Here is a 25,093-nt window from a genome sequence, read left to right as displayed (position 1 = left end):
AACTAACAAAGTGAAACACTTGTGTGCTTAGGCTCCCTGTTTGATTGTAACTCTTGGCTTTTTGACATTCCAAAATCTGTGAGAGTAATATCATATTGATTTCAAAACCTAATCTCATAAATAAATGCAACAGTTTTATTTGAATAAACTTCTGTTTAAACATTTAACTTCCATTCACAACTGAAGAAGATGGAAAGTTTTTCTTTGATCACAAATACTTTCCTCATTTTTTGTACTACCACAAGTAGTCAAATTTGGCACAAACCTGAGATTTAAGAAATTTTGATTTCCCCCCAAAAAATTAAAATTTGAAGGGTTGTCTGTAACCCATTGTGACAATGGTTCCTTTACAGACATTTGTTAATGTATTTAAGCATTATTAGCTATTAAATGATGTGTTAACAGAGGCTTTCACTACCAGGTGTAATATGAAATGCCCTAATTAGCAGTTAAGTAAGGATTATTATTAAACTTTACTTAATGCAAAACATAATCCATAAAAGTTTCATTATTGCTCAGCATTATCCATTAATCAAATACAAAGTCTTAATAATATCTGAAGTAATAATTTACTATGGTTGTTTGATTGGATCTTGGGAGCAAATTTAAGTCATGTTTTACTTAACAATTTTAGCTTGACCTGACCCTTTATAAATGCTGTATAACCTCACAAGCATTGCCTAAACACTACTTAATTGTTAATGATCATGAAATGATTAGTTTAAAGTGTAAACAATTTCACTTTGAAAACACTTGATAAATGTCTGGCACCTCTGTTAATCATGTGTTGGGGATTTTGTAAACATTTATCCTTTTAGAAAAACATAACAGAGGTAAATAAGCATTACTTATTCACCGTCACTATAAGCAATCACAACCAAGCATTTCATTCAACTCCAAGGAAATATACTATTTACAGGTCACCTTACATACTTGAGCAAATTTAAATACCATCTTCACTAAACAGAACAATAATAACTTTGGACTCAGCTGTCAATTTTCATGGTCTCACCAGTGTCAGTCTTTCCACTTCCTGTTAGTTCACCTGTTTTTCAGTCCCATGCCTTGAAGAATCCGGCCTAAAGGACCATGTTGGATGTGGCCCCCTGTCTCAGCACTGAAGTAGGACATACTGTGATTGATAGTGAAATGTCAATTTCCCAAGTTAAGACAGAGCATTTTGATACAGTTACCACTCATGGTGACACATGACCTTCTATTTGACGTAATAAACTATGAGTGGCATTAGTTTTCTCCTTCCTCTCTTCTCCACCAAGCGAAGCATCTGTTTCCCTGATCCTATTTGAGGGTGCTGACCTGTCTGTCTTAAAGAGTGGTGCACCCCCAGCATCTAATACTCACTTTCTCTAAGCCACCACTGGAGCGGGCTTATCGATATGAGTATCGATGTTATCAATACCAAAGTGAGTATCGATACTAGTGTGGTGACATTGACACTTTTAATATTTTCACTGCAGTTTTTCTTCAATACATACAGTAAAGTACTCAAATTTACTCACAGAGTTCATGCAAGTGCAGTGTCTCTATCTCAATCTGTTCATAACCAGATCCTTAACCTAGCACAGGCTCTGACACCAACTCTGCTGGCTCCTGCAACCACCTCACATTACCCCGGAGGAGCTTCTCAATCAGCTTCAACAAAAGGCAGTATATGGACAGAGTTTGACTTTCAGATCTTCAAATCACAAGAGCATTGCACAGCTGGCACTGATGCAACTATTGAAATGCGACAGTACATTGAAGAAAAGCCTATTCTGTGGGATGGAGACTGGGGAAAATGGATGAACCAGCATTTCCTTTCCTGAGCAAAATCACCAAAAAAACAAAACTGATTACCTTTATTTTTACAAAGTAATAGTGTGAGGTGCTGTTATGGTAATTTATTTATTTTTGCATTTTTGTTATTCTTTATTATTTACTGTTTTTTTCCTTCTGTATTATTGAATTATTTTATTATTAAAATGCTGCCACATTGATTTACATTTGATGCATATTCAGTTTAGATTGTTCTAGTTAGTTTGTTTGTTCATTCATTCATTAATTTTATTGACTGCTTTGTCCCTTTTGGGGTTGTGGGGGTGCCGGAGCCTAACCTGGCTACTGATGGGCGAAGGCGGGGTTCACAGGGCCTCGGTGGGAGGAAGCCAGAGTCCCAGGTGAAAACCATAGACTGTCTATGGTGAAAACCCATGCATGCACAGGGAGAACATGCAAACTCCACACAGAAAGGTTCCCAGTTGGTGTTTCTGTTTCAAATCCCCCAGGCGGGAATTGAACCAGGGCCTTCTTGCTGTGAGGCAAGAGCACTAACCACTGCGCCACCGTGCAGCCCCTAGTTAGTTTGTAAACATTTTTATTTTTGGAAAGTCTTTGTTCTGTGTTTTATTACATTTAATTAAAAATATATTTCAATTAAAAAGTATTAGTATCAATATCAATGTTAGTCCTGTAATTACTTGATTTCGGATCTACCTCTAGCCACCACTGAACCTACCCCAGCCCTACAATAACTACAATAGACATATTTTTTTTTACATCAATTTAAACATAACACTAACAAAACAAGATGATTGAAATAACAGAAAGAAGTATTCATTTAAAATTATTTGTCAGTTTTAACTCAATTTCCCACAATGCTTTGTACAAGCTCAGCGTTTACTCCCGCCCGTTGTACTTTTTTCCCGACATGCTTTTCGTCAGGGCCGAGAAGAACGGATGCAACGATGGAGTCCGCTGGTGGCTAAAAGTCACAAAAATGTGTTAATGTTTTGCTTAAATAAAGTTTCAGACGTCCGCAGTACTTAAAAAGAGATTTACTGAAGAGTGCAAACATTTCATGACGGCTAGATAGCTCGGTGTCCTGCGGGGATCGTTGGTGAGTTTTTCTGCGGTAAAGACCAGACTTCCGGCGACGCCGCCATTTAGCTGCTCTCCAAACAAAAAGATAAAGCTGTCGAACCGGGCATTTTATCCCAATTTCTACCCTGGTATCGCTTCATCCTTGCATTGGGTCCACGAGGAGCCGCATTTGTGTTTACACGAATTAGCTAGCTAGCTAGGTTGCTATCGCAGCTAGCCGCGTGATGTGTGGATAACTAACAGGAGGTTCCGGTCGGTTTACAACCCAAAAGTACCACTGATATGTGTTCTGGTTCTGAATGGTGGTCTCAGTCAGGAGCACAGGTTCATTTGAGGGCGACGCTTTCGGTTCACCACCGATTGTTGGTTCGTGCAACAATTTTTGTGTCGATACCTTTAATTTTTTATTTTTGAACATTGTTTATCGTTACATCAGTCAATAGTATACTATAAGTTTACCAGTATTTAATACCTGACCACCGAAAACCAAAAGCTTAAGTAGTCAGATATGGCTCTTTCACATTTACACGAGAACTAATAATTAAAATAATCATCAATTTACACGTTTCAGTCAGGTTATCTAGGTGGTTTAACTACATATCTCATGGGCATGGTAAAATAAAGTGCTATGTGTACCTAAAAACAGCTTACTTGTCACAAAACAGTCCGCAGGTGTTGCATTTAAAGACTTTTCTTTTATTCTTCAGAGAACTTCAGCTTTTTTGTAACAGTCAGGATGTGAGTTTTAGAAATGTTCAGGTCTCCCAGTAGTTTCATAGTGCTACAGAAGGCGGGCAGTATTCTGAGCTCACCGCACTTGTGGAGAGGCTTATTTTCCTAATCCAAGTGTTTCTGATTCTGTGAGGTTCGTGCAGGAATGTAGATGTAGTTCTCTGTTCAGATGCAGTTTGAAGAACTTAGAATCTTTGTTTTTGTTTAGTCAGTTCTGTCAGGAAAGTGTGTGCAGAGTCAAATTTAAACATAATCTCTTTTAATCCCGGTTGGTTAGATAATCTTAAACTCATCAGCAGCAATGACTCAGAATCTGTAATTTTCCAGATCAAAATGATAGAGCAGGTAATACATTTTCTGTTCAATTCAGAGCTGAAACTCTCATCTAGGTTCCTGAATCCTGAGCATTCTGGACTGAAGGTTGACATTAGATCCGGTCTCTAACTCTGCATTCTCCACTGCTGCAGATTTAGCTGGTCACCATGGCGACGGACGTGGGCTCCCCCCAGCGGTTCTTCCACATGCCACGATTCCAGCATCAGGCCCCCCGACAGGTGTTCTACAAGAGGCCTGACTTTGCCCAGCAGCAGGCCATGCAGCAGCTCACCTTTGACGGGAAGCGCATGAGGAAGGCCGTGAACCGCAAGACCATTGATTATAACCCCTCTGTCATCAGACACCTACAGGTAACACACCTCTCTGAAACTTATTACAAAGCACAACCACTCAAGAACCACCTGCCTGTAACACACCTGGGGTCAAAATTATGGAGGTTTCACAGCATTAAAAACTTTAAATAAACATTATAACCATCCAGATGCCTACAGCTGCCAGCTGATTAAACTTGATTTTCTGGAGGTTTTCAGCATAAGTCACTTGGCTCACCTTTCAGCATATTCCCTCAGGGATATCCACAGCGAATCACTTTGCTTAAACTCTCTCTCTTTTTTTTCTTCCCATGCAGAACCGTCTTTGGCAGAGAGACCACAGAGACCTTAGAGCCATCCAGCCTGATGCTGGCTGCTACAATGATGTAAGTCCATTAAAGTGTGTGTATGCATGCACTTCCATGTTCCCGCTGACCAGAGTATTCATGAAATGTCTAAACTATTGTAAATGTTTGTGCTGCAGCTTGTCCCTCCCATTGGGATGCTAAACAACCCCATGAACGCCGTCACCACAAAGTTTGTGCGGACCTCCACCAACAAAGTCAAATGTCCTGTGTTCGTAATCAGGGTGAGTCACTTCACAGCTTTGCTGACATGATGCAGTGCGTGCTATCATGTAAACAAGCTCACCTGTTTCCTGTCTGTCTGCAGTGGACTCCTGAGGGCCGCCGGTTGGTGACCGGGGCCTCCAGTGGAGAGTTCACCTTGTGGAACGGGCTCACCTTCAACTTTGAGACCATCTTACAGGTGAGCCTTTGCTATCAGACTGAAGCAGGAGTTGAGATGGCAGTGATGAAGCATGGCTGTTCAGTTTATGATCACCCTTTTTTATTCCTCCTGGACTCCTTTGAAGTTAGTTCAAACAAACCTGTCAGAACAGAGTGTTGTAATTTCTGCAGAATCAAAGATGGTGGGAACAATAAAGTAAATCTGAATCTGGAACTGCTGAGGGGTTTGGAAGAAACTCTGTTGCCTCCATTCAAAACATGGCAAATCTAAAAATAACAAGAGAAGTAAAGTACAAAGTTTCACTAAAAAGACCAAAACCGATTCAAATCAAAACTAAATTCAAAGCAAGTGCAGCTAAGTTTAAAAAAAAAAAGAAACAAAAAATGTGTCTAAAGAAGAGGCTCCAGAGTTCTGATACAGCAGAAGCTCAACCACCAAGATATGGACCTGAGATTAGACATCTCATTCCCCCTCTTTTATCCTCTAAATCACAGTCTTAATTTGGCTCTCAGACTGCCACTGGGTGGGGGGCAGAAAAGGGACAAGGGGCAAAGCCATGACGTAACTGAGGAGTAAGGAAGATAATTGTGTTTAGTCTGTGCAGCTCAGCTTGCATTGTCAGGGAACTGTTTATATATGGAGGCTTTTACTTTGAAGCAGCATGAATGGGAAGCAGTTCTGTTTAAGCAGTCTGCGGAAACGGTTGATGTATAAGCCACCCTTTAACTCCCTCCTCCCTTTTTGTGTGTGCAGGCTCATGACAGCCCGGTCCGGGCCATGACCTGGTCTCACAACGACATGTGGATGCTGACGGCGGACCACGGTGGCTATGTGAAGTACTGGCAGTCCAACATGAACAACGTCAAGATGTTCCAGGCACACAAGGAGGCCATTAGAGAAGCCAGGTTTCTACCCAATCTCCCATTCTCTGTAGCTCAGACCCTGGGGGGGCGCTGCCTCCCCCCTCAGCTGGTGTTGTGTTTGTTGTGGTACATTGATGACAGATGTAAGCGTGTGCTGCAGCACTGCACTGATCTGTTGTTGACTTTGTGCCTGCTGAGCCGTGTATCTGTGTTTACACTCCCGCCTGATCTGTTAAATAAAGTCATGCTTCACCTGAGCAGGTTTGGGTCGCCCGCTGGTTTGGCTTGAGGTCAATAAAGGCCCAAAAGCAATAAAGTTTCAGCAGGGATCAATAAATAAAGTGACAGTCACTCCGGCTGCTCCAACTGTCAGCTGGCTGGGTTTAAATAAAGGTTTGAATTCCACATGTGCACCCTGAAACACCGAACCTACCCTTTCCCATAATGCATTTGAACAACCTCTTTTTCTTCTACTATTTTAGCATGAAGTTAAGATCACTTGAGTAGAGGCAATGGTGTCATCAACAAAGTCAAACACACCTGATTACTACATTACCCATAAGGCTAAGGGAACCCACCAGAAGTAGACTTGTTTTAGAACTGTGCAGAGGCTGCATCTCTGAGTGGTCTGGTATGTTGATGCATCATAACCAGCAGTTGCTCTGGTCACCTGACCATAACTCATGCCTGAGGTTACCACCCGTCCACTGATGCCCCACAGGAGGGATGTCTGCATTAGTGAGGTCTTTACTCTTTCACGGTTTTGTCCATTTTAAAAAGCTTTTTTAAAATGACTCCTCAGAATATATATATATTTTTTTTTTGCCAAAATACATTTAAAATGTGTAAAAAGAGTTTTGTGCCCAAACATTTATTTGTATCTTAATGAAGCAGAGAAACAGGTGCTACAAAAATACTTAAATGTAGAAAATGTTAAAGTTGCACATTTACATCAATTGTCCAGACATTTTTTCCTGTTTCTGAAGTTGCTCATTATTTCCCCTCTGTCATACTCCAACAACCCCCGTCCTGTTCCTGTGTGCTATGTCTGTAACTCCACCTCCTCCCACTCCACCACAGCATCTTACTAATCTTAAACTTGTAGAAACAAACTGCCGCATCACAGGGATCCACTCTTCCTGTCAAAATCAGAACAGATCCTTTCAGTTCAAAGTAAAGAAAATCCACCACGCTTCAAAACTTTTATGTTTCTGAAATCCCTAAAAATTCCCAAAGTAGCTTTTATTTTTGTGTCTGAAACAAGGCTACCTCTGCTAAAATGTATTTTTGTCTTCATTCATATCTGTTCTGATGACTCTGCCTGCCTCGCAGCTTTATTCCTCTTCCTAGTACCCTGTAGTACTTTTGTTCACAGATTCACTCTTCTAACCTGAGCTTCTTCAGACATTGGAAAGTTTGAAGAATGAAACCTTAAGTTTAGAGATGAGTCTGAAGAAAGATCACCGAATCTGTGAAAAAGCTGCTTAAACTCAGTATACAAAATGTTAAAACCTTGGTTTAACATTTGTGTTTCTTTGTGTGTTTTTTTTTACCTTCTAATGTTAAAAACATTTAGTTTTTTAGTTTATCTCTACCTTAACTGGATCCTTTTTTATTGCAATTGATTTTTAATTTTTCAATATTTATAGAAATCGGCCCTAAAAATAGGAAAAACAAGAGAATTGGGGAAGCCTGATTGCCTTTGAGTATAAAAGTCTGTTCTCCTGTGCTAGAATTTTTTTCCTGAAATCTGCAGTTTTATAACTGAGGTCAGAATCATGAATGGAAACATGGGGTTGAACAGTGATACTGTGGATTACGGGCGAGCAGGAATAATTCATGTCCAGTCACTGACGTAAGGCCCCATAGTCTGTTTCTATAGCAACCAGCTATATTAAAGCCTCTACAGAGATCTGAAACTTCTTTTATGAGGGCCAAAACACTTGCGATCAATTGCAAAGAAATTTTGAGCAGTTTTTAAATTAAAATATTTTACGCATTTGGGTGTAATGTTGAATATGTGTTTGTATTGTCTTTCTTAAAAAAAATGAATGGACATATGAGGACGGATTTTCTACTTGTCTGTGACTTAAACCAACTATCACCTCATCATCAAACTAGAGACTGTCTGACCATCTGGATCACATCATGGTTCAGACGCGGTTCTGGTCTGTAAGGACGGAGCTCCAGTTCTGTGTCTGAGGCCATCTACACTTTTAATATTTTCTTAATTGTTTGCTAAATAACTTTAGAAAGAGGCACTCAGCCATGAAGTGGGTTGTTCTAATATATTCTCTGGGCCTTTTTTGTCACAATATGAGACAAAAATGTTAAATATTTTATAAATGTTGTTAAATAATGTTTTTTATATATGTTCTGGTTTAAACAATGGCATTAACAGAGTTGACTTTAGAGTTTTAGGCGTACCTCACTGTGTGAGCACTATAAAAAAAAGTCTCCACTTAGCTTATTTTCTGCTCAAAATATGAACAGAAAACTTTTTTGAGATCCTTCAGGCAGATTCAGTTTCTAGAAATTCCTTACAGTTTCTAAAAATCCACAGATCATGCTTAATAAAATATTGATATACGTCTGAGTTTTTGTAGGTTGTTGTATAATGATTATTCAGTTACAAGGGTTAGAAACAAGACTGCAATTCAGTATTCTGCTTGACAACTGAATTATTTGACCCGTTTTTGACATATTGAAGCCGTCACCAGCTCTGTTTCTCTCAAGCACCTCACCTTTGGCTCCTTTGATCTTGATTAGTCCACACAGTCTCTAAAAAAAAACAACCTTATTTATTTATTTTATTTTTACTTTTTTTTGCATTTCAAAGCTTTTAAACTTTTGCATAGATTCCTTTTTTAAGGTCATTTTCAATTTTAAAGAACAACAAGAAAGTGGTTTCAATGTATTTAGAATGAATCCAAGCAGCTTCAGCAGCTCTTTTAGCATCTGTAGCATGTTTAACTTTATTTTGTTTTTTCTAACAGCTCTAGCTAATTTAGTTTCAGACAATTAACATGTCCCTTTTTGCAGATTTTTGCATTCTTTTGCCTGAAAAAAAATCTTTACTAGCATTAAAAGAAACTTCAATTTCAGTTTGTCTTCTAACTTCTCTTGTCAGCATTCACATGCATTTTCATTTTTTTGTTGTTAGTCAGGTGGAGGATGTCTGCAGTTTCCAGTTTGCAGATGAATCTTCATTTTTAGAGCTCCAGATCAGTCTCTGACACTTGAAGCTGCTGGACTACCATGGCCTTTATTTAGCATAGATGTGGGAACAGAATGAAGGACTTCCTCTTTTTTTTCCCAGGGTTTCCTTGAGTATTTTGCCGCATTTTGCTGGTGATTTATGTTTTTTTTTTCAATTTGAGTTATTCTGCAGACTCATAAAGTTTACTTTGCATTTGAATAATACTAATCCAACTTCTTCTTACGATCTGGTTATGCTGATGCCTTAACGTTCAAGCTGAAAGCCAAAACCATTATCTTTCCTCCTCCAATCTTCACAGTTTGTCAGACTAAATGTGAGAGAAGTGGTGCTCCTGAAAAGCCTGTTTTCTTTTATAAACAATAAATGCAGGATATATATAAAGGCTGTTACTACTTCTGTCAAAAGAAATAACATCTTAAACACTAAACCAGACATGAAACTGCGTTTTTTTTTCTTTTTTTTTACATGAGCGCAAAAAATGGAAATAAAAGTAAACATATGTCAAATTTGAGCTCCAGAACAGTTTTCTATATTCTTTGTTGCTTTCCTGCTTTGAATTCTTTGTTACTTTCTGCAGGAAGGTGTTCTTTCTTTGTTGTTTTATTCCTAAACTTTCCTTCACTGATGGCTGTTTTTGCGTGATGTTGCTTCGTTTCATGTGTTTTGAGTTTTTCAAGTTTCATTTAATGTCAACAGAAACTAAAGATCGCTCTTTGGTGATTTTTCAACATAAAGCATTTTTCAGAAAGCTCCTCCAGTAGGTTCGAATAAAATAGGAAATAAATTTATTAATCTCACAGAGGAGAAATTCACCCAACATTAGTTTCAGCATAAGTCAGATTAGATCAGACAGTTGAGAGAAATTCAAACATACAGTTCAAGGTTGACTGCAGAGCAGCCACTGACTTCTTTTGGATGTCCTCAATTTTATTACCTTTTTATTACCTTCTATTCTTAAAAAAAACAGCTATGGACTTCAACAAACTTTGATCACCAACGATTATTTAGACTTTAGTCATTCATAAAAAAGGGCACTTTAAATGTTTACATTTTTTATATATTATATGTTTTAAGCAAAGCTACACTTGGTTGAACTACATGAGTGAATCATGAGTTTACCTTGATAATCTTTCTTTTCCCCAGATTTTAAATATACAAGTTCATATCTTTTTTTTCTTTTTTCTTCTATTTTTTGTTGTTTTTCAGTCATGATTTTTTTAAAATGTTTTTTATGTTATTAAATATTTATTTCACCAATTGAATAGATATTAATCAGTGTAGGAGTTTCTTAAGGTCAAATCAGTAAATTAATGTTTGAACAGCTTCGGCTTTCACACATATTTTCACTGGAAAGGCAGGCGTGCTTATTCAGGTATAGTAAAGCTTTATTAAAACAGACTAGAATATATAATCGGATTTAAAGTAAAAAAAAAAAAAAAAGTTAGATCCCTGTAATCAAAACTTTTTTTATTTTATTTCTGTTCTTCTTGAATTTTCCACTAATAACTCGTTCTCAAAAATAAAAAAAGAGCCCAAAAGTTTTTAATTCACTGTACAGCTATAGGAATCACATTTACTACAAAGACTTGCTCCTCACCCAGTTCAAGGCGGTTTGAAATTTTTTCAGCATGTATTTAAAAAAAACAAAGCTTTAACGTTTTATTCTGTATCAAATACACAAATCTTGAAAAACTCCACCGAAGCTGCCAGACTTTGTTTCCTGACCTCTGACCGAGCAGCTGCTCACTCTAACCTGCTTGATCACATTTACATATGTTAGCTGTTTGGTCACAACGTCAACTGATAGCTGCAACACACTGATGTTTCTAAGAACATTTTAGAATTATTCAGGAGACCTCACACTAAGGTCACATTTTTGATACCCAACTGAAATTCTACCCTGACGGACTTTTAGGAGATATCAGAGGCTTCAGAAAAAGAGATTTGCATTTTCTCCACATACTGTACATGTGTCTAAATGAGACACACAAACTTACGGTTTTTTTTTTTCTGCTTAAGCAGCAGAATCCTTTAAGGCACAGACTGAACTCTGCCCTCAAAATCATAATAGTATCTCACTTAAATATTTTAATATTGGTTTAATTCTTTAGGAAACGTCTAACCTGCGAAGAGTGTAATGTCACCCCGAGTTTGCACTGGAAGTGTCTAAACAAATCAACATTTCTCCTTTAGAAACAAACTCAGCTAGAGGGGAATTTTACAGTGAGTCTCCAGCAGGTGGAGCTGTTCAGCATTCGACTGCAGATGAACTCTGTTCATTTGAGTTAAATCTGTCAGAGATCACAGGACATTTTTGAATCTGAAAGATGAGAAGTTTTATATCAGCAACTTTTAAAATATGAGCCTCATTAACAGATCAGGTCCTTATGAGAATGGAAGGCCTGTCTTGAGTATTACGTTACATGTCAGTTTTGGGTTTGGTACATTTTGGATCATAACAAATCCTCTTCTTCTCCAGCTTCTCTCCGACAGACAACAAGTTTGCCACATGCTCAGATGATGGCACCGTTCGGATCTGGGACTTCCTGCGCTGTCACGAGGAGAGGATCCTCAGAGGTAAGCGCTCAGAGGTTCTCTGGAATACACTGAGCCTGAGCTCTATGGCCTTACCTGATGTTCTGTGTGTGTGTGCAGGTCACGGTGCTGATGTGAAGTGTGTGGACTGGCATCCCACCAAAGGCCTGGTGGTGTCGGGCAGCAAGGACAGCCAGCAGCCGATTAAGTTCTGGGACCCAAAGACGGGACAAAGTTTGGCCACGCTGTGAGATCACAGACAGAGCTTCATGGTTGATATATTACCATGGTAACCAGTGACTCACTCGCATCTCTCTCTTTAGCCACGCCCACAAGAACACAGTGATGGAGGTGAAGTGGAACCTGAATGGGAACTGGCTGTTGACGGCATCCCGTGATCACCTTTGCAAGCTGTTTGACATCAGGAACCTGAAGGAGGAGCTGCAGGTGTTCAGAGGGCACAAAAAGGAGGCCACAGGTGAGATACCAGACTCCAAAACCAGGCAGTAACCCCAACGGCCAAACGTTCTGTTTCTGATTGACCTTCTCTGTTGGCAGCCGTTGCCTGGCATCCTGTGCATGAGGGTCTGTTTGCCAGCGGAGGCTCAGACGGCTCGCTGCTCTTCTGGCACACTGGGTAAGAAAGATGGAGTCCAGCAGAACCTTCAGAACCCCACAGAACTGCTGCCAGCTTTTGTTAACAGTCCTTCTTTTTTTGTTCGTCAGGGTGGAGAAGGAGGTGGGAGGCATGGAGATGGCCCATGAGGGGATGATCTGGAGTCTAGCCTGGCACCCATTGGGTCACATTCTGTGCTCCGGCTCCAACGACCACACCAGGTGAACACTTGTTTATATTCGTGCATCCACGTTCACGCGCAGGTTATGATGCACGTATTTGTTCCATGGATCTTGGTTGCACTGAAATACATAAATGGTTAAGTCTTACGATTATAAAATATATGTATATTAATCAAATAACTATATGCATTTTTAAAATTGTATCATTATGATAATACCTTTTAATGAAATTAATGGCATTTCAGTTAGCTTTGTTGTAAATTTGGGTGTATTTGCACCACTGCAAGGACCACTAAAAACAAAGACTTGCTCTGTCTCCATTGTGATCAGAGCCTCAGATGAAACAACCTGCTGCCACTTTGACAATTTAATCTGATTTGTGTTCCGATGTTTGAGTTCCGCTCTGCTCCTCCTCAGTAAGTTCTGGACTAGAAATCGGCCCGGAGACAAGATGAGGGACCGGTACAACCTGAACCTGCTTCCAGGAATGTCAGAGGACGGTGTGGAGTACGGTAAGCTGCAGGGGACAAACTTCGCAAGAACTTTTGAGCTTCAACTTTTTTCCTCCTAAGCATCATGCTTCTGTTTCCCACAGATGACGTGGAGCCCAACAGCATGGCCTCCATCCCTGGGATGGGCATCCCCGAGCAGCTGAAGGCCGCCATGGAGCAGGAGCAGAGCAGTACGAGTCGTGAAGTTTCACGCAATCCTCGTCATCTATAGATCTCACCTGTAGTGGTTCTCTGCAGGTAAAGAGGCAGCTCCAGATGTGGAAATGTCCATTCCCGGTCTGGACTGGGGCATGGAAGAGGTCATGGGCCGAGACTCCAAGAAGGTCCCTCAGAAGAAGGTTCCTTATGCAAAACCCATCCCTGCACAGTTTCAGCAGGTAAGAACTTCACCTGTGATCAAGGTGAGCTAAAGCGTACACATCTGTTTGAAAGTGCATGTGTGTGTGCAGGCCTGGGCTGAGAACAAGGTTCCCATGATGCCTCCTGGAGATTTACCCAAAGACCGAAAGCTGGAACAGAAGGTGGACATGAAGAAGAAGTCGCAGGCAGAGTTGGAGCAGGAGATGGCTGCGCTTCACTACACTAACCCCATACTGCTGGAGGTGCACACGCACACAATACAACACAAACACACAAATAAACGTTTGCGCTAAGAGATCACTGAAAAATGTTACTTCTGAGATCTGAGCAGCAAACATTCCCACCTTAAAAGATCAAAGAAGTTTTCAAACCTAAGGAGTGATGCAGAAAAATAAATGTAGAAATCCAGGATAAACTAACAGTCTAGGATTCTTCTATCTTGGTTGTATCATCTGGACTTTTCAGAGCTAAAGCGCAGAGTCCCTCCATGTGTGGATGTCTGAACACATCTTCCCTCGTATGTTGGAGAGTTTAGACTGAATTAGTTGCAGTTAAAACTGTCATTTAAGAGTGTACCTAAACACATCCTTACCAGAGTATTGTAAAGCCTGTTAGTCTCTGCATCTCACCTGCAGGACTCCTCCCAGTACAAACAAACTGCTAACATTTTCATCTTTTGGATTTTTTTCTGTTAAATTTGCATTACACAAGTTGACATCAGTAATATTTCAATGCACAAAAAAAAATAAGGAAAACAAACATTTTTTACCCTCAGACCTAAATATAAATTAATGATTAACTTTTACTAAGCGTTAAGTGTCTGCACTTAGATTATCGGATTTAATCTATTGCCATAGTAACTTGATTCAGATTAATTTAAAAAAATTTAAGTGTCTTGGGTAAATTTTTATGATCAAAGATTTATGATCAAAGCACAACAGAATCAACCCTCTAAACTGGACTAAATGATCTGGCTTTGGTGTTTTGGAGATCTCTGGAAAGTTTGGGTTTATTCTGAAATTAACCTGAAGTGACAGAGTTCTGGTTCTGTGTCTCTACAGCAAATGAAGATGGACCGCATACACCAGGAGGGAAATGTTGGGCCTCCTCAGGGACCAGGCTCAATGCCCCCCTTCTCTGGCCCCGGGGGCCCCATGCCTCCTGGCCAGCAGGGCTTTGCTCCTAACATGAACCCTCAGCAAATGCCCAACAATATGGGGGCACCCATGGGGCCTGGTTTCATGCAGCCCGGACAGATGGGGCCACCCTCTGGACCCCAGTCCCACCAGGGGCCCTCTCAGGGCATGATGGGACCCTCAGACATGCAAGGACAGAGGCATCCTGGCCCCCCAAGAAACATGGGTCCTCAGGGCCCTCATGGTATGGGACCTAGAGGGATGCAGGGGCCCCCTGGAGGTATGATGGGGCCCCCTCCTAGAGGAATGGGCCCAAGGGACTCACAAGGGCCCCCGCCTCAAGGGGGAATGATGCCCCCTCAGGGGAACATAATGGGCCCCCAGGGCCCTATGCAGGGTGGAATGATGGGCCCTCCATCAAGGACACATGGCAACATGCCCAACAACTATGGGATGGGCAACATGCAGGGCCCCCCAGGAGGAATGCACTCCGGAAACATGCAGGGCCCCCCGAGTAACATGCAGGGCCCCCAAAATAACATGCAGGAGCCTCATGGGAACATGCAGGCACCTCATGGAAATATGCAGGAGCCCCCCTACATGCAGCACCAGGTGAGTTGGCCTTGAAGCAAGTTTCGGGACCTGGTTCAGGCTTTGAAAGTGGATTAATTCTGTTGTGTTCTTACAGGGCCAGAACTCTGGACCCATGATGCATGGGATGGGCCAGCAAGGGCCCAACAGCAAAGGTGAGGGGGCTACTGTCAGGTTCACGAGGGCCTTTGTTCCACATGTCACTGCCCCCCTCAACCACCCAACTGCTCTCTAACAAAACTTTGTTCTTTTTCTGTCCTAGCAGATCCTCGGGGGCCACCTCCAAACCACCACATGGGTCCTCCCGACCGGCAGGGACCTGGAGGACCAGATCAAAGTTCAGGACAGTATTGGGGGGAAAACCAACAAGGGCGCAGAGGACAGCAGGAGTTTGAGGGGGGACAGGATTACCATGGCAGAGGAGATGATGGCTGGAGGACAGGACCAGGGTACCAGGGGAGAGGAGGTGGGGGTCACAGAGGTGGGGGCCACCGAGGGGGGGGCCACAGAGGAGGCGGTAATGGAGGGAACTGGGGCCACGATGACCGTTACGGAGGGGGAGACTTTAGAGGACGACGGGACGATAGGTGAGACTCAGAAACTGAGTGGGAGGAAACCTTGAATCGTGTTCTGGTTCTTAACTGTTTTCTCTTGCAGGTTCCGAGGAGGGGGCCAGGGTCGGTCTGGAGGTCAAGGTTACTCTGACGAGTATGGCCAGGACGAAGGCTATGATGGTGGCGAAGAGATGGGCCGGGGTTGGGACAACGGGGGACGAGGGAGGCCACCTCGAGGAGGGGGAGGTTAGGACCTCGACCATGGAGTGAGGAGGTGTAGGATGACACTTCTAGATTGTAAACTTTGTATTGTTTTAGGTCATGATGGTTATCGAGATGGGTCACAAATGCATGACGGCTCATCTCCCGCCGGCCGGGAGCGCTCCTCATCCCTGCAGGGGATGGACATGGCTTCTCTGCCCCCTCGCAAGCGACCATGGCAAGATGGCCCTGGAACGGGTGACCCGCGGGAGCGAGAGTCCCCTGGCGCTGATGGAGGTACGCACACACAGGCTTACAGAGTACCACAGGGATATGTCTTAGGCCTATTTTAATGTATTTATGATACACCTGTGAACAGTAATGATGCCCAGATATACACCTCTATTTTTTTGTTTTTCTTCCATTTTCTTGTTTAGTGGCTCAAATTTCAAACTTTCTGTCTGTCTGCAGGTCGTCCTATGAGGGACGATGGTGGTTACTCTGGCAGAGGTGGAAGGGGCGGATGGGGTCCCGGAGGACCTGGTCCAGGATCCAGAAGAGGGGGACCCCCTCCTAGAGGAGCACTGCGGGGTGGTGTGCGGGGCCGGTAGTCCTGACTGAAAAACCCCTTTTCCCGTAACTTCCCCTTCTTTAGACCCCAGAATCCTTCAAAAACTTCCTGATGGACTATATAGGTCATGTGACCCGTCACATGACGTTCTGCAGCGGCTGGAGAGGCGTGTACAGAACTGGAGCCATGTCTGTTTGCAGCTTTTTCTAACAGATTTCTACGTGTTTGTGTCGTCCCTAAAGATTCACGTCTCCAGACTCTGAACCCCCTCCCCTTCTCCTCACCTGAGGAGGTGGGGATCACATGACACAAACAGGTGTTTCTTCAGTGGTGAATAAAGTCGGTGACTGCTCTGTATTTTCTTCTTCTTTCATGTGGATCCCATCTCAAGAGGGTCTTGTGTTTGTATGTTAAAAAAGGAAAGGTATGATTGTTTACACTTTACTGTGCAAACCGTAAAGCTCTAATGCTAAGAGTTTACACTGCAGAAACTACGTGAACTAGAACGGTGAGTGACCGTCCAAGTGTCATGTGATCATTTTTAAGGTGAAAGCAATAATGGAGGATAATGACACTTTGGTATGTTAGGGAGGCTGTTTTATTTTTATTGATGTAGAGAAATCAAGCTTAAGGGTCAGGGAGCTTCTTCACCGAATATGATCAGCTTTTCAGTCCTACCCTGAAGATGGTGGTGTTTGGCCATCTGCATCCATTTAATAGGAACCATTAGAATCATGGAGTTTGAGTTCTCTCTCTTCTTTACTGCTGCTGTGATGAAGATGTTTCAAAGGGCTCCAGCAGCCTTCGGGGTTCATCAAGGTGTGGTCTTTTGCTCTGCGGTCAATGTTTGTTTACATTAAAATTTTCGCATCGACACACAGCGCCATTCTGTGGCTGTTGTGTGTAATAACTACCTTAAGGTATTTACAATAACATAGAAAACTTTATTTTCAAAAAACTTAGTTAAATACAGAGTCGCAGGAATGCTTCAACTAAACCACTGAACCAGCTCGTGCACCGTTCCAGGAATCGAACCTCCTTTAGCACAACCGTCGGCGCCTGACTGTCCGGACGCAGGGTTTACTTTAGTCAAATTGGTGATCAGTTGGTCCTCAGATCGGTAGGGTTTTTCCTGTCACGGTCCTTTTGATGGCGGACGCTGCCATACCGCCAACCAGCCGCATCCCGGCGCTCCCTCCGGGTATGAGCGACACCACAAAGCCAACGATGACGGCGACCTGCAAAGCGGCTCCGAGTGCCGTCAGCACGGTGCTGTGAAGGCTCAACGCTGCGTAAAGGGTCCCTCCGAGGGCGCACAGGTACACCGCCGCTCCTGGAGAGGTTGGCAGTCCAGCGGCCAGCTTGCTGGGCCCCCGCAGAACCGCGGCGGCAGCGATGGCAAACAGCGATCCGAGCGACCAGAGCAGCGCGAACTTCCGGGCATAGAGCAGCAGCAGCGGGGCATACAGCGCGGACAGGCCGAAGCAGAGCGCTGAGAACGACACGCACACCCCAAAAGCAACGAGTCGCTGCCGGCGGCTCAGCCCCGGCAGACACGGGTCTGGCTCCGCCGACCAGGGCCAGGAGAAGCCGCTGTTTCCTCCGGACGGCTGTCCAGACCACGGACTGGACCAACGTCCGAACCAGCTCCCAGCAACCGGCTCCGGTTCTCCAAGCTCTACTGTAGTACTGGAGCTGGACTGTGAGATGGTTCTGGTTCCGCCGCCTTTGGACTGAGCTAAGTATTCCTGGAGTTGTCGGTTCAGTTCCGCCATCGCTAGAAGTTTACTACTAGTCAAATCAACTTCCGCTAAAAGTCACGGGACTTCCGGTGTTGAATTAAGGCTGCACCATTATGTGTCACTGCCCTCTGTGGGCGAGAAGGGAAATTACAACTCTGCGTTTTGATTTCACTGGGGAAAAAAAGACACAAAACAACGCAAAAATTAAAATAAAAGAAAATAAAAAAAAATAAAATAAAAAAAAAATCGATAAATCATGGTGACTGGGAGGATTTTCATCAATATTTAACATACAAAGGCCAACATTTAGATAGAGCATGCACATTAGAACTTTAAACTGCAGAAAAAAATCAAATCACTAAAGAGCAGCAGTGATCCAAACTCCTTAAAAGAGAACAACGCTGAAGTTTGCTGCCATAAAGTAGCTACTTGGTCATCTGTTAAGGGAAAGAAAAGGGTCATGTTAAGAGAAACCTGTCAATCTAAAAAAAATGCAAATCATAAACACTAGAGAAAAAAATAATACAGACATTTAAAAAATGTTCAATATTTTTAGGAAGTAAATTAATAAACATCTTGCTTTTTTTTAAAACAAATAATGGATGCTAAAAACAACACACATTTCATGGAATGTGTAAAATGAAAAAAAAAGTTGATTTTAGTTCAGTGAGGGAGTTGCTTAAACATTTCAGTCTAAATACATTATTTAAGATTGATTAAAAACAGCAGGGAATATTTTAAAAGTTCAAGTGAAGGAACTTTATTATTTTTTTTCACAGTGCTGCTGAAGTTTCTGTACTTGTATTATGGAAACAGAGATGGAACATCAGGACTGAATCTCCACACTAACATAAAAACAGGGCAGCTTTATTTGTACATTAGTTTTTACATACAGAGACCACTCAAACTATCAATGATCCAAAAAGCTTTGGAAGCATTAAAAAAAAAGGAACGCTTGAGAATACAGCATTTTAAAGACATGAACCGTAAAAAAGCAGCAGTCTAGGTTCAGACTGGAATGCAGAAACACTTGGAGAACATCTGTTCCATGAAGCTCTGAGAAGCTAAAAGCAGCTTCTCCCTCTTTAGTTCTATGTCCAAGTTCTCAAATTAACCCCTGCAGTGATTGGCTGGAGGGACTCACAGCCATGTAGGGCGATTGAGTTTCATTTCCAGAAAGCAGAGAAAGCAGCAGCAGCAGGTAACTCTGTCATGGTTTAACTGTGGTTGGTTCTGTCTGCTGACCAAGACCTAGGAGAAAATTTGTGTTCACATTCGGCAGCTGAAATATTTCCATGAATGAAAACTTAAGGAGAGGCGAGTTCTGCTCTGCCAGCAGAACAAGGTTCCTGAGAGGAACCAGAAGAAACACAAGCCTGTGTGACATGCCGGTCCAGAAGTTCAATGAGCGAATGATGGAGGTCAAAGTTTGAAAGTCTTCTTCAATGAAGCCAAAATAATTTCTGTGATTAGAATATTGAACTGAAAGGAGGAAGTGTCATGGTTTGGGAGGAGAAAACGTCTTGCAGTTGAAGGTAATGCTAACTCATGTTAATATTTTTTCTTTGTGTGGGTCTAGCCATCCCTTTATACTGAACTGTCCAGCTAAGCTACACTGTTGGTTTTCTTCTATCAAAACGTGTTTCCACTTGAAATTTAAATGAGAGTTTTGAGAAGTTTAGTTATTTTTTAAATATGTAAAGTTTATTTCCAGAAAGCAATATGTTAGATTTAAGTTTTGCACGGTAACTTATGCTTCACAGCAGGAAGGCTCTGGTTGGAATCCTGGCTTGGTTCTTTCTGTGTGGAGTTTGCATGTCCTCACTGTCCATGGACGGTTTTTCTCCAGGAAGCTCAATTTATTGCCGCAGTCCAGAAACATGCTTCACTGGTGTCTTCCCTTCAGATGTAGATGTGTGGGTGTGGTTGTACGTCTCTGTGTAACCTGGTGACCTGCCCAGGGCACACTCCACCTTTGTGTAACCATAAAGGAAACTAGGCTGGTTCATTAATGCTTGTGAAACTGCTTTGTGAGACATTTAGAGTTCTGTATTTATTTTTAATTATCTGCCATCTGTTTTTATTCAAACAGGCAGACCTGAAGCCAGCTTTGGGGTCTTCATTAGTGCAGATGTTACTGTCTCAGGTCACGCCCACCCTGTTCCTGAGCGGCGCCGATGCTCCCCTGAATGCGGCGCTGGTGTCACAGAAAGGCATCACCCTGATTGTCAACGCCACGCTGAACCACGCCTGCCCCGCCTACCCCGGTGTGGAGTGTCTGCGTGTCCCTGTGTGCGACCTGCCCTCTGCCCGGCTCAGTGACCACTTCGACCGGGTGGCTGATCGTATCCATGGTAACCGTGACGGAGGCACACTTGTGCACTGCGCAGCAGGGATGAGCCGCTCGCCAGCACTGGTCATGGCGTACTTGATGCGTCACCGCGGTGTGACGCTGCGCCAGGCTCACCACTGGGTCCAGGAGAGCCGACCCTTTGTCCGACTGAACTCCGGCTTCTGGGAGCAGCTCCTGAAGTACGAGAGGAGGCTATACGGCCGAAACACAGTCAGGGTGGCTGAGGAGCCCCCGCCCATTTCTAGACCGTTGCAGACAGCGCCACCTACTGGGAGCAACTGGGTAAACTTTGTACCCAAGTCACCCCTGATATCCCGCTCCTCTCAAATTCTACAGTCTCCGGTGATGGGATCAAGAAATAAATCCAGAAGAGCATCTAAACCTTTAGCAAAGTGGGAAAGATTGTTTTGAAGTAGGAGACAGGAAGTGGAGAGGGACTCTCAGATCTAGTTAAGATTTATTTGACTGAACTATTCAGGTTCCAGAGATCTGTCTGCATACTTGTAACATCAGTGACATCTTCCTTGACTTTGGACAAACCAGCTGCAGGAAAACATGAACAAAAAATTCTGAAAATAATGAGTTTAATCTTAAAAATGAAAAAAATAAATGACAACCAAAGTTCCTCTGAGTAATCTGATTACTTCAGAATTCAGCTCTTAAAAAATGACCATATTACAAATAATTAAGGTTTTGATGTCTGGATCATATTGATCAGGTAACAGACTTTTTTTCAGGGTCAATACTCAAAGTGGTCAATAACCAATACTTGTGGCCAGTATCATTTGTAGTAAAAGTAAAGATATTGGCATTAAAATGTGGAATTTCACAAAGACTTTAACTTTATTTAAATGCTGTAGGCATGCTCGATTCAAAAGAAAAGACAAATAATAAACAGAAGCATCTCTGTAATGTTGAAGGACTGATATTTTGTTGAGCTCATGCAGGAATGAAAGATCCATCTGCAGTAAGAGTTTGAATCAATGACAAGTTCAAAGTGGGGCCACATGCTGACGTGTTCAAATCATGATGCTGAAGTTATGACAACAGGGGGTTTCGCAGATGATCATGCTTGAGGTCTTAAACATTATCCCACCCCTCTTGATAAGCAATTATTATGATATTTTCTGTGGTTTGAAATCTCTCAGGAGAAAATAGACTAATCACTGGTTTGAAGCCAGCGCAGTACCTATTTTCTGGCTGCGCTGGCTCAGGAAGGCGCCTTGAACCCGCCCTTTTCCCGCGATACTTCGTGATAGCGCACATTTGACGTCAGTGACAGAAACTAACCAGCATACGCCGCGCTGCAGGCGATCTGTCCAGCGCCGGGTCCGACTACAAGCACTTTTTCAGCAAGAAAAGCAACACAGCTGCAGCGGTAAAATAGAGACAGAAAATGTCTGCAGAGTTGATGCGTAGGTCTACACTTGAATCTTTTCAAATAATGAATAAATAATAATGTCAGGAAGGTTAATTTGTCACTTGTTAAGTAAGAAATGGTTTTTGATCTGTTAATAATTTAACCAGTAATCTCTGTAATCGTATGAATGATTGTTTTCCTTAACCCCCCACCCCCACATACATACATGGATGTCACTGGACGCTAAAAAGAAACACTGTATCTGCCTGGAATATGTTAAAATAGGCATTTATTTAATTTTAATTCTCAAGACTTAAAAATAAAAGCTGAAAAGCTTTTATTGTTTTGTTTTTTAGTATAAAAGCACTTTCCGTAACTGGGATTCCACTCGGACCTTCGCAGGGGAAGCAGCGTTGCTGACAACCGAGCTAACATTTGTCACATGTGTAGTATGATAGATGAGTTGACATGCCTTGCCGGTGTTTGAAATTTAATGATTTCCATCGTTAAGGGTTTAAACTGAGGAAAAGAAAACTCTGTATTATTAACAGTGAGTCCCTGGAAAAACTCACTTTTTATAATATCTCTCAAATAAAAATGAATTGGGAAACTGCAGTCAATCGACTCGTGTCCTCAAAATCCTCTTCCGACACAAATGACATTCCCTCTGGATTAATCCAGCCTCCTCGTCTACATGATCCTCTATGAATGAACATAATATTTTGGTTTCTGTGTGGTGGAAACGTGACGTCTCTAATGTGAATGTTCTGAAAATGTTAATGAGGAACTCATTCAGGTTAAAAAGGTGCGGAGACCGCAGGGAACTCTAAGTTTCCTGAAGAAAACCTGCTCCGGACCAGGTTACGTTCACAGACTCAGTTGCACAGACTTCAACTCAACCCGCTGCTTAGTTTCGTCCACTTTCCCGGGTTTAAGTTATCTCTCTTTCTGAAACCAAAAACTCTGAGTTTTACTGAATTTGGAGTTCACGAACTCAGAGTTCCAACAAAACCTGCTTCTTGAAACGGGCCCCTGGATTTCTGAAAGTACAACAAGATCCATTCAAGTTTGTCTCTCCTCACAGGTGACGGCTGTGTCTAATTCAGGCTGCAAGCTGGAAAAGTGCGGCGAAGATAAAGCTTAGGTTGGTGATTTTATGGAGGAGCTGTACCATTCCGTATGATTGTTCTCCCAACTTGATTGGTTGACTGATCTTTATCAAGGAATCATAGTTATGTTGGCGAGCTTCTCGTCATCCATTGTGATCCAAAATGCTTGGAATCAGTCGACTGATAAACAGAAACCGTTTACTGCAGGGGTGTTCATTCCTGGTCCTCGAGATCAACCACTCGGCCCATTTTCCAGCTCTCCCTGCACTGCTTGCTGCTGATCACCTGGACCAGGTTTGTTCTTTCAGTCGGAATGTGGATTCACTTGCCAGCAGGGCTTGGGGATCTGGAAAACAGTCAGTGTGGTAGATCTTGAAGACCAGGAAAGATCAGCCCTTAGTCCTGCCTTCTTTATTATAGCCCACAGCAGCAGTCTACTGACTGCAAGGATCACATTATTTTTGCTTAGAGTGAAAAAATGTAAAAAACCCTAAAAAGACCTCAAAGGACAGGCCTAGGCCCAAACAGACATGACCAATATGTAGTAAAACAAAAAACACACAAAAAGACACACACCGCCCTCACCGCAAAAACTTCTATATAGTTTCTGCTTTGTTTTGGTACTATTATTATTCTTTCTATCTGCGCCTTTGAACGAAAATTTCACAGGACTTTCAAAGTCCTGAAAATTTCTGGACACCTAGGGAAAATTGAAAATAGATTTTCGGCATAGTGCCCGTCACCCCCCCAAAACGATGACATCACGGCGTGTGTTTCCGTAAAAAAAAAAATGAATGGACCGAAAATTGTTTATGGGGCCAAAAATAAATATTTCGAAATACGCAAACAAAAGCCAATGACACGTGTTAGACCCTGGAACATTTGAAATTATTATGGGATGTCCACACGACCTACGGCTTGGCGGCCATCTTGTGGTGAAATCTGAGAAATGGCAATTTTCAACAATATGGGAAAACGACACTCTTGTTTGTCAGATTTTCACAAAACTTGAGAATCATGTTCATAGCTCGAGTCTACAACAACCCTAGAAGTTTCATTGACCTTTGACCTTGGGAAGAGGACACCATCTTGAAATTTTGAAAAAAAAGCACTTTTACTGCAAGCTACAAAAAAAAAAATCTCCTAGGGGGTTTCATCAATTGTTATGTCACATCATTTGCCATAAATGGGAACCTACTGTGAGAAAAATGTTGCAATTAGAAGTTGTAGAATTTGAATGGCGTACGCGTGGCGAGGTTGCAACCGACACGGTCTTAACTAGCTCGCACATGTTTTATCCGATTTGCGTAAAAAGAGTATTTGCGCCTCCGGGGGCTCAAGCTGAACGAAACAATATAACTTTCGAAACTGTGATGCTTAAAATGGAGCCCTGGTAAGCAAAAAACAGTCACGAAAAAAAACTGCTGACTCAGCAAAAAAAAAAATTTCGTTTGCAATTCACAAACGTAACCAACATAAATTTGTCGGTGATATCCATGGCTAAATTTTAAATTATTAAGGGATGGCTCCTCGACCTACGGCTTGGCGGCCATTTTGTTTCGAAATCTGGTATTTTTGGAATTTTGAATGTGCTAAACAAACATTTTGTTTGTCCCATTCTCACGAAATTTGATGCACATGCTGCTAGCTGAAGTCTACAACGACCCCTAAAGTTTAATTGATCATGACCTTGGGAAGTGGCCGCCATCTTGACTTTACAAAAAAACGTGTTTTAATACCAGCTTCAAACAAAAATAACTCTTGGGATTTTTTATCAATCGTTTTTCTACTGATTTGAGCATAATTAGGAAGGCACTGAAGAAAGAAATATGGTATTGGAAGCTGTAGATTTTGAACGGCGTGCGCGGGGCGAGCTCGCAAATGTGGCATAGTCTTAATACACGCACATATTTAACTGCATTGCTATGAAAATGTAATATGTAGATCTCAGGCTGACGCTTTACCAAGTATTATAACAAATTATATGAACATGTAAGGAATCTGGGTGTGGTTAGCAAATAACCTCCGTTGCTAAGGAAAACTAAAAATTTACTTTTGCAGATTCTTGTGAAACTAAGGTCAATCTGTTCGGTGACCTCGAGCAAGCAAAACATAAAATTGTTGCTATGGAGATAAAACCAACCGAAAAGCCGCCATTTTGGAAAAAAGGTGCTTTTTG

General features: G+C 42.2%; 3 protein-coding genes across 6 annotated transcripts; 2 read left to right on the top strand and 1 right to left on the bottom strand.

The window, feature by feature from the left end:
- Window positions 1–2,696: 2,696 nt before the first annotated feature.
- Window positions 2,697–16,707, top strand: wdr33 (WD repeat domain 33). 4 transcript variants are annotated; one of them, XM_036216281.1, is made up of 21 exons: window positions 2,697–2,911; window positions 4,080–4,298; window positions 4,577–4,645; window positions 4,744–4,848; window positions 4,932–5,027; window positions 5,763–5,914; window positions 11,572–11,669; window positions 11,748–11,874; window positions 11,951–12,105; window positions 12,186–12,264; window positions 12,354–12,464; window positions 12,843–12,937; window positions 13,021–13,107; window positions 13,175–13,314; window positions 13,387–13,539; window positions 14,359–15,045; window positions 15,122–15,179; window positions 15,287–15,611; window positions 15,682–15,824; window positions 15,897–16,076; window positions 16,251–16,707. In XM_036216281.1, the coding sequence occupies exons 2-21, from the start codon at window positions 4,095–4,097 to the stop codon at window positions 16,388–16,390; spliced, it is 3,204 nt and encodes a 1,067-aa protein (XP_036072174.1). In that variant the 5' UTR covers window positions 2,697–2,911; window positions 4,080–4,094; the 3' UTR covers window positions 16,391–16,707. The 4 variants fall into 4 exon arrangements, with proteins under 4 accessions (XP_036072174.1, XP_024124430.1, XP_024124428.1 ...); XM_024268662.2 differs by having other exon boundaries at window positions 2,698–2,896; window positions 15,290–15,611; XM_024268660.2 differs by having other exon boundaries at window positions 2,698–2,896.
- A 223-nt stretch (window positions 16,708–16,930) lies between these two features.
- Window positions 16,931–18,269, bottom strand: sft2d3 (SFT2 domain containing 3). The gene has a single exon (XM_024268904.2). It carries the CDS (start codon window positions 18,123–18,125, stop codon window positions 17,463–17,465), a length of 663 nt encoding a protein of 220 aa, XP_024124672.1. The 5' UTR covers window positions 18,126–18,269; the 3' UTR covers window positions 16,931–17,462.
- Window positions 18,270–18,469: 200 nt separating this feature from the next.
- Window positions 18,470–21,071, top strand: si:ch1073-184j22.2 (dual specificity protein phosphatase 18). Its single transcript, XM_024268900.2, has 2 exons — window positions 18,470–19,627; window positions 20,185–21,071. Exon 2 carries the CDS (start codon window positions 20,224–20,226, stop codon window positions 20,854–20,856), a length of 633 nt encoding a protein of 210 aa, XP_024124668.1. The 5' UTR covers window positions 18,470–19,627; window positions 20,185–20,223; the 3' UTR covers window positions 20,857–21,071.
- The last annotated feature ends 4,022 nt before the right edge of the window (window positions 21,072–25,093 follow it).

Source organism: Oryzias melastigma, linkage group LG17 (assembly GCF_002922805.2).
Source record: "Oryzias melastigma strain HK-1 linkage group LG17, ASM292280v2, whole genome shotgun sequence".
In the NCBI taxonomy this organism is placed as follows: Eukaryota; Metazoa; Chordata; class Actinopteri; order Beloniformes; family Adrianichthyidae; genus Oryzias; species Oryzias melastigma.
This window is presented reverse-complemented; position numbering and strand designations above follow the sequence as displayed.

Excerpts from the sequence above, each read along its gene's own strand:
- wdr33 (XM_036216281.1), top strand. The coding sequence starts at position 4,095 with ATGGCGACGGACGTGGGCTCCCCCCAGCGGTTCTTCCACATGCCACGA. Across the intron at positions 11,875-11,950 it reads GGACAAAGTTTGGCCACGCT|CCACGCCCACAAGAACACAG; the intron begins GTGAGATCACAG and ends CTCTCTCTTTAG. Across the intron at positions 15,825-15,896 it reads GCCACCTCGAGGAGGGGGAG|GTCATGATGGTTATCGAGAT; the intron begins GTTAGGACCTCG and ends GTATTGTTTTAG.
- si:ch1073-184j22.2 (XM_024268900.2), top strand. The coding sequence starts at position 20,224 with ATGTTACTGTCTCAGGTCACGCCCACCCTGTTCCTGAGCGGCGCCGAT.
- sft2d3 (XM_024268904.2), bottom strand. The coding sequence starts at position 18,125 with ATGGCGGAACTGAACCGACAACTCCAGGAATACTTAGCTCAGTCCAAA.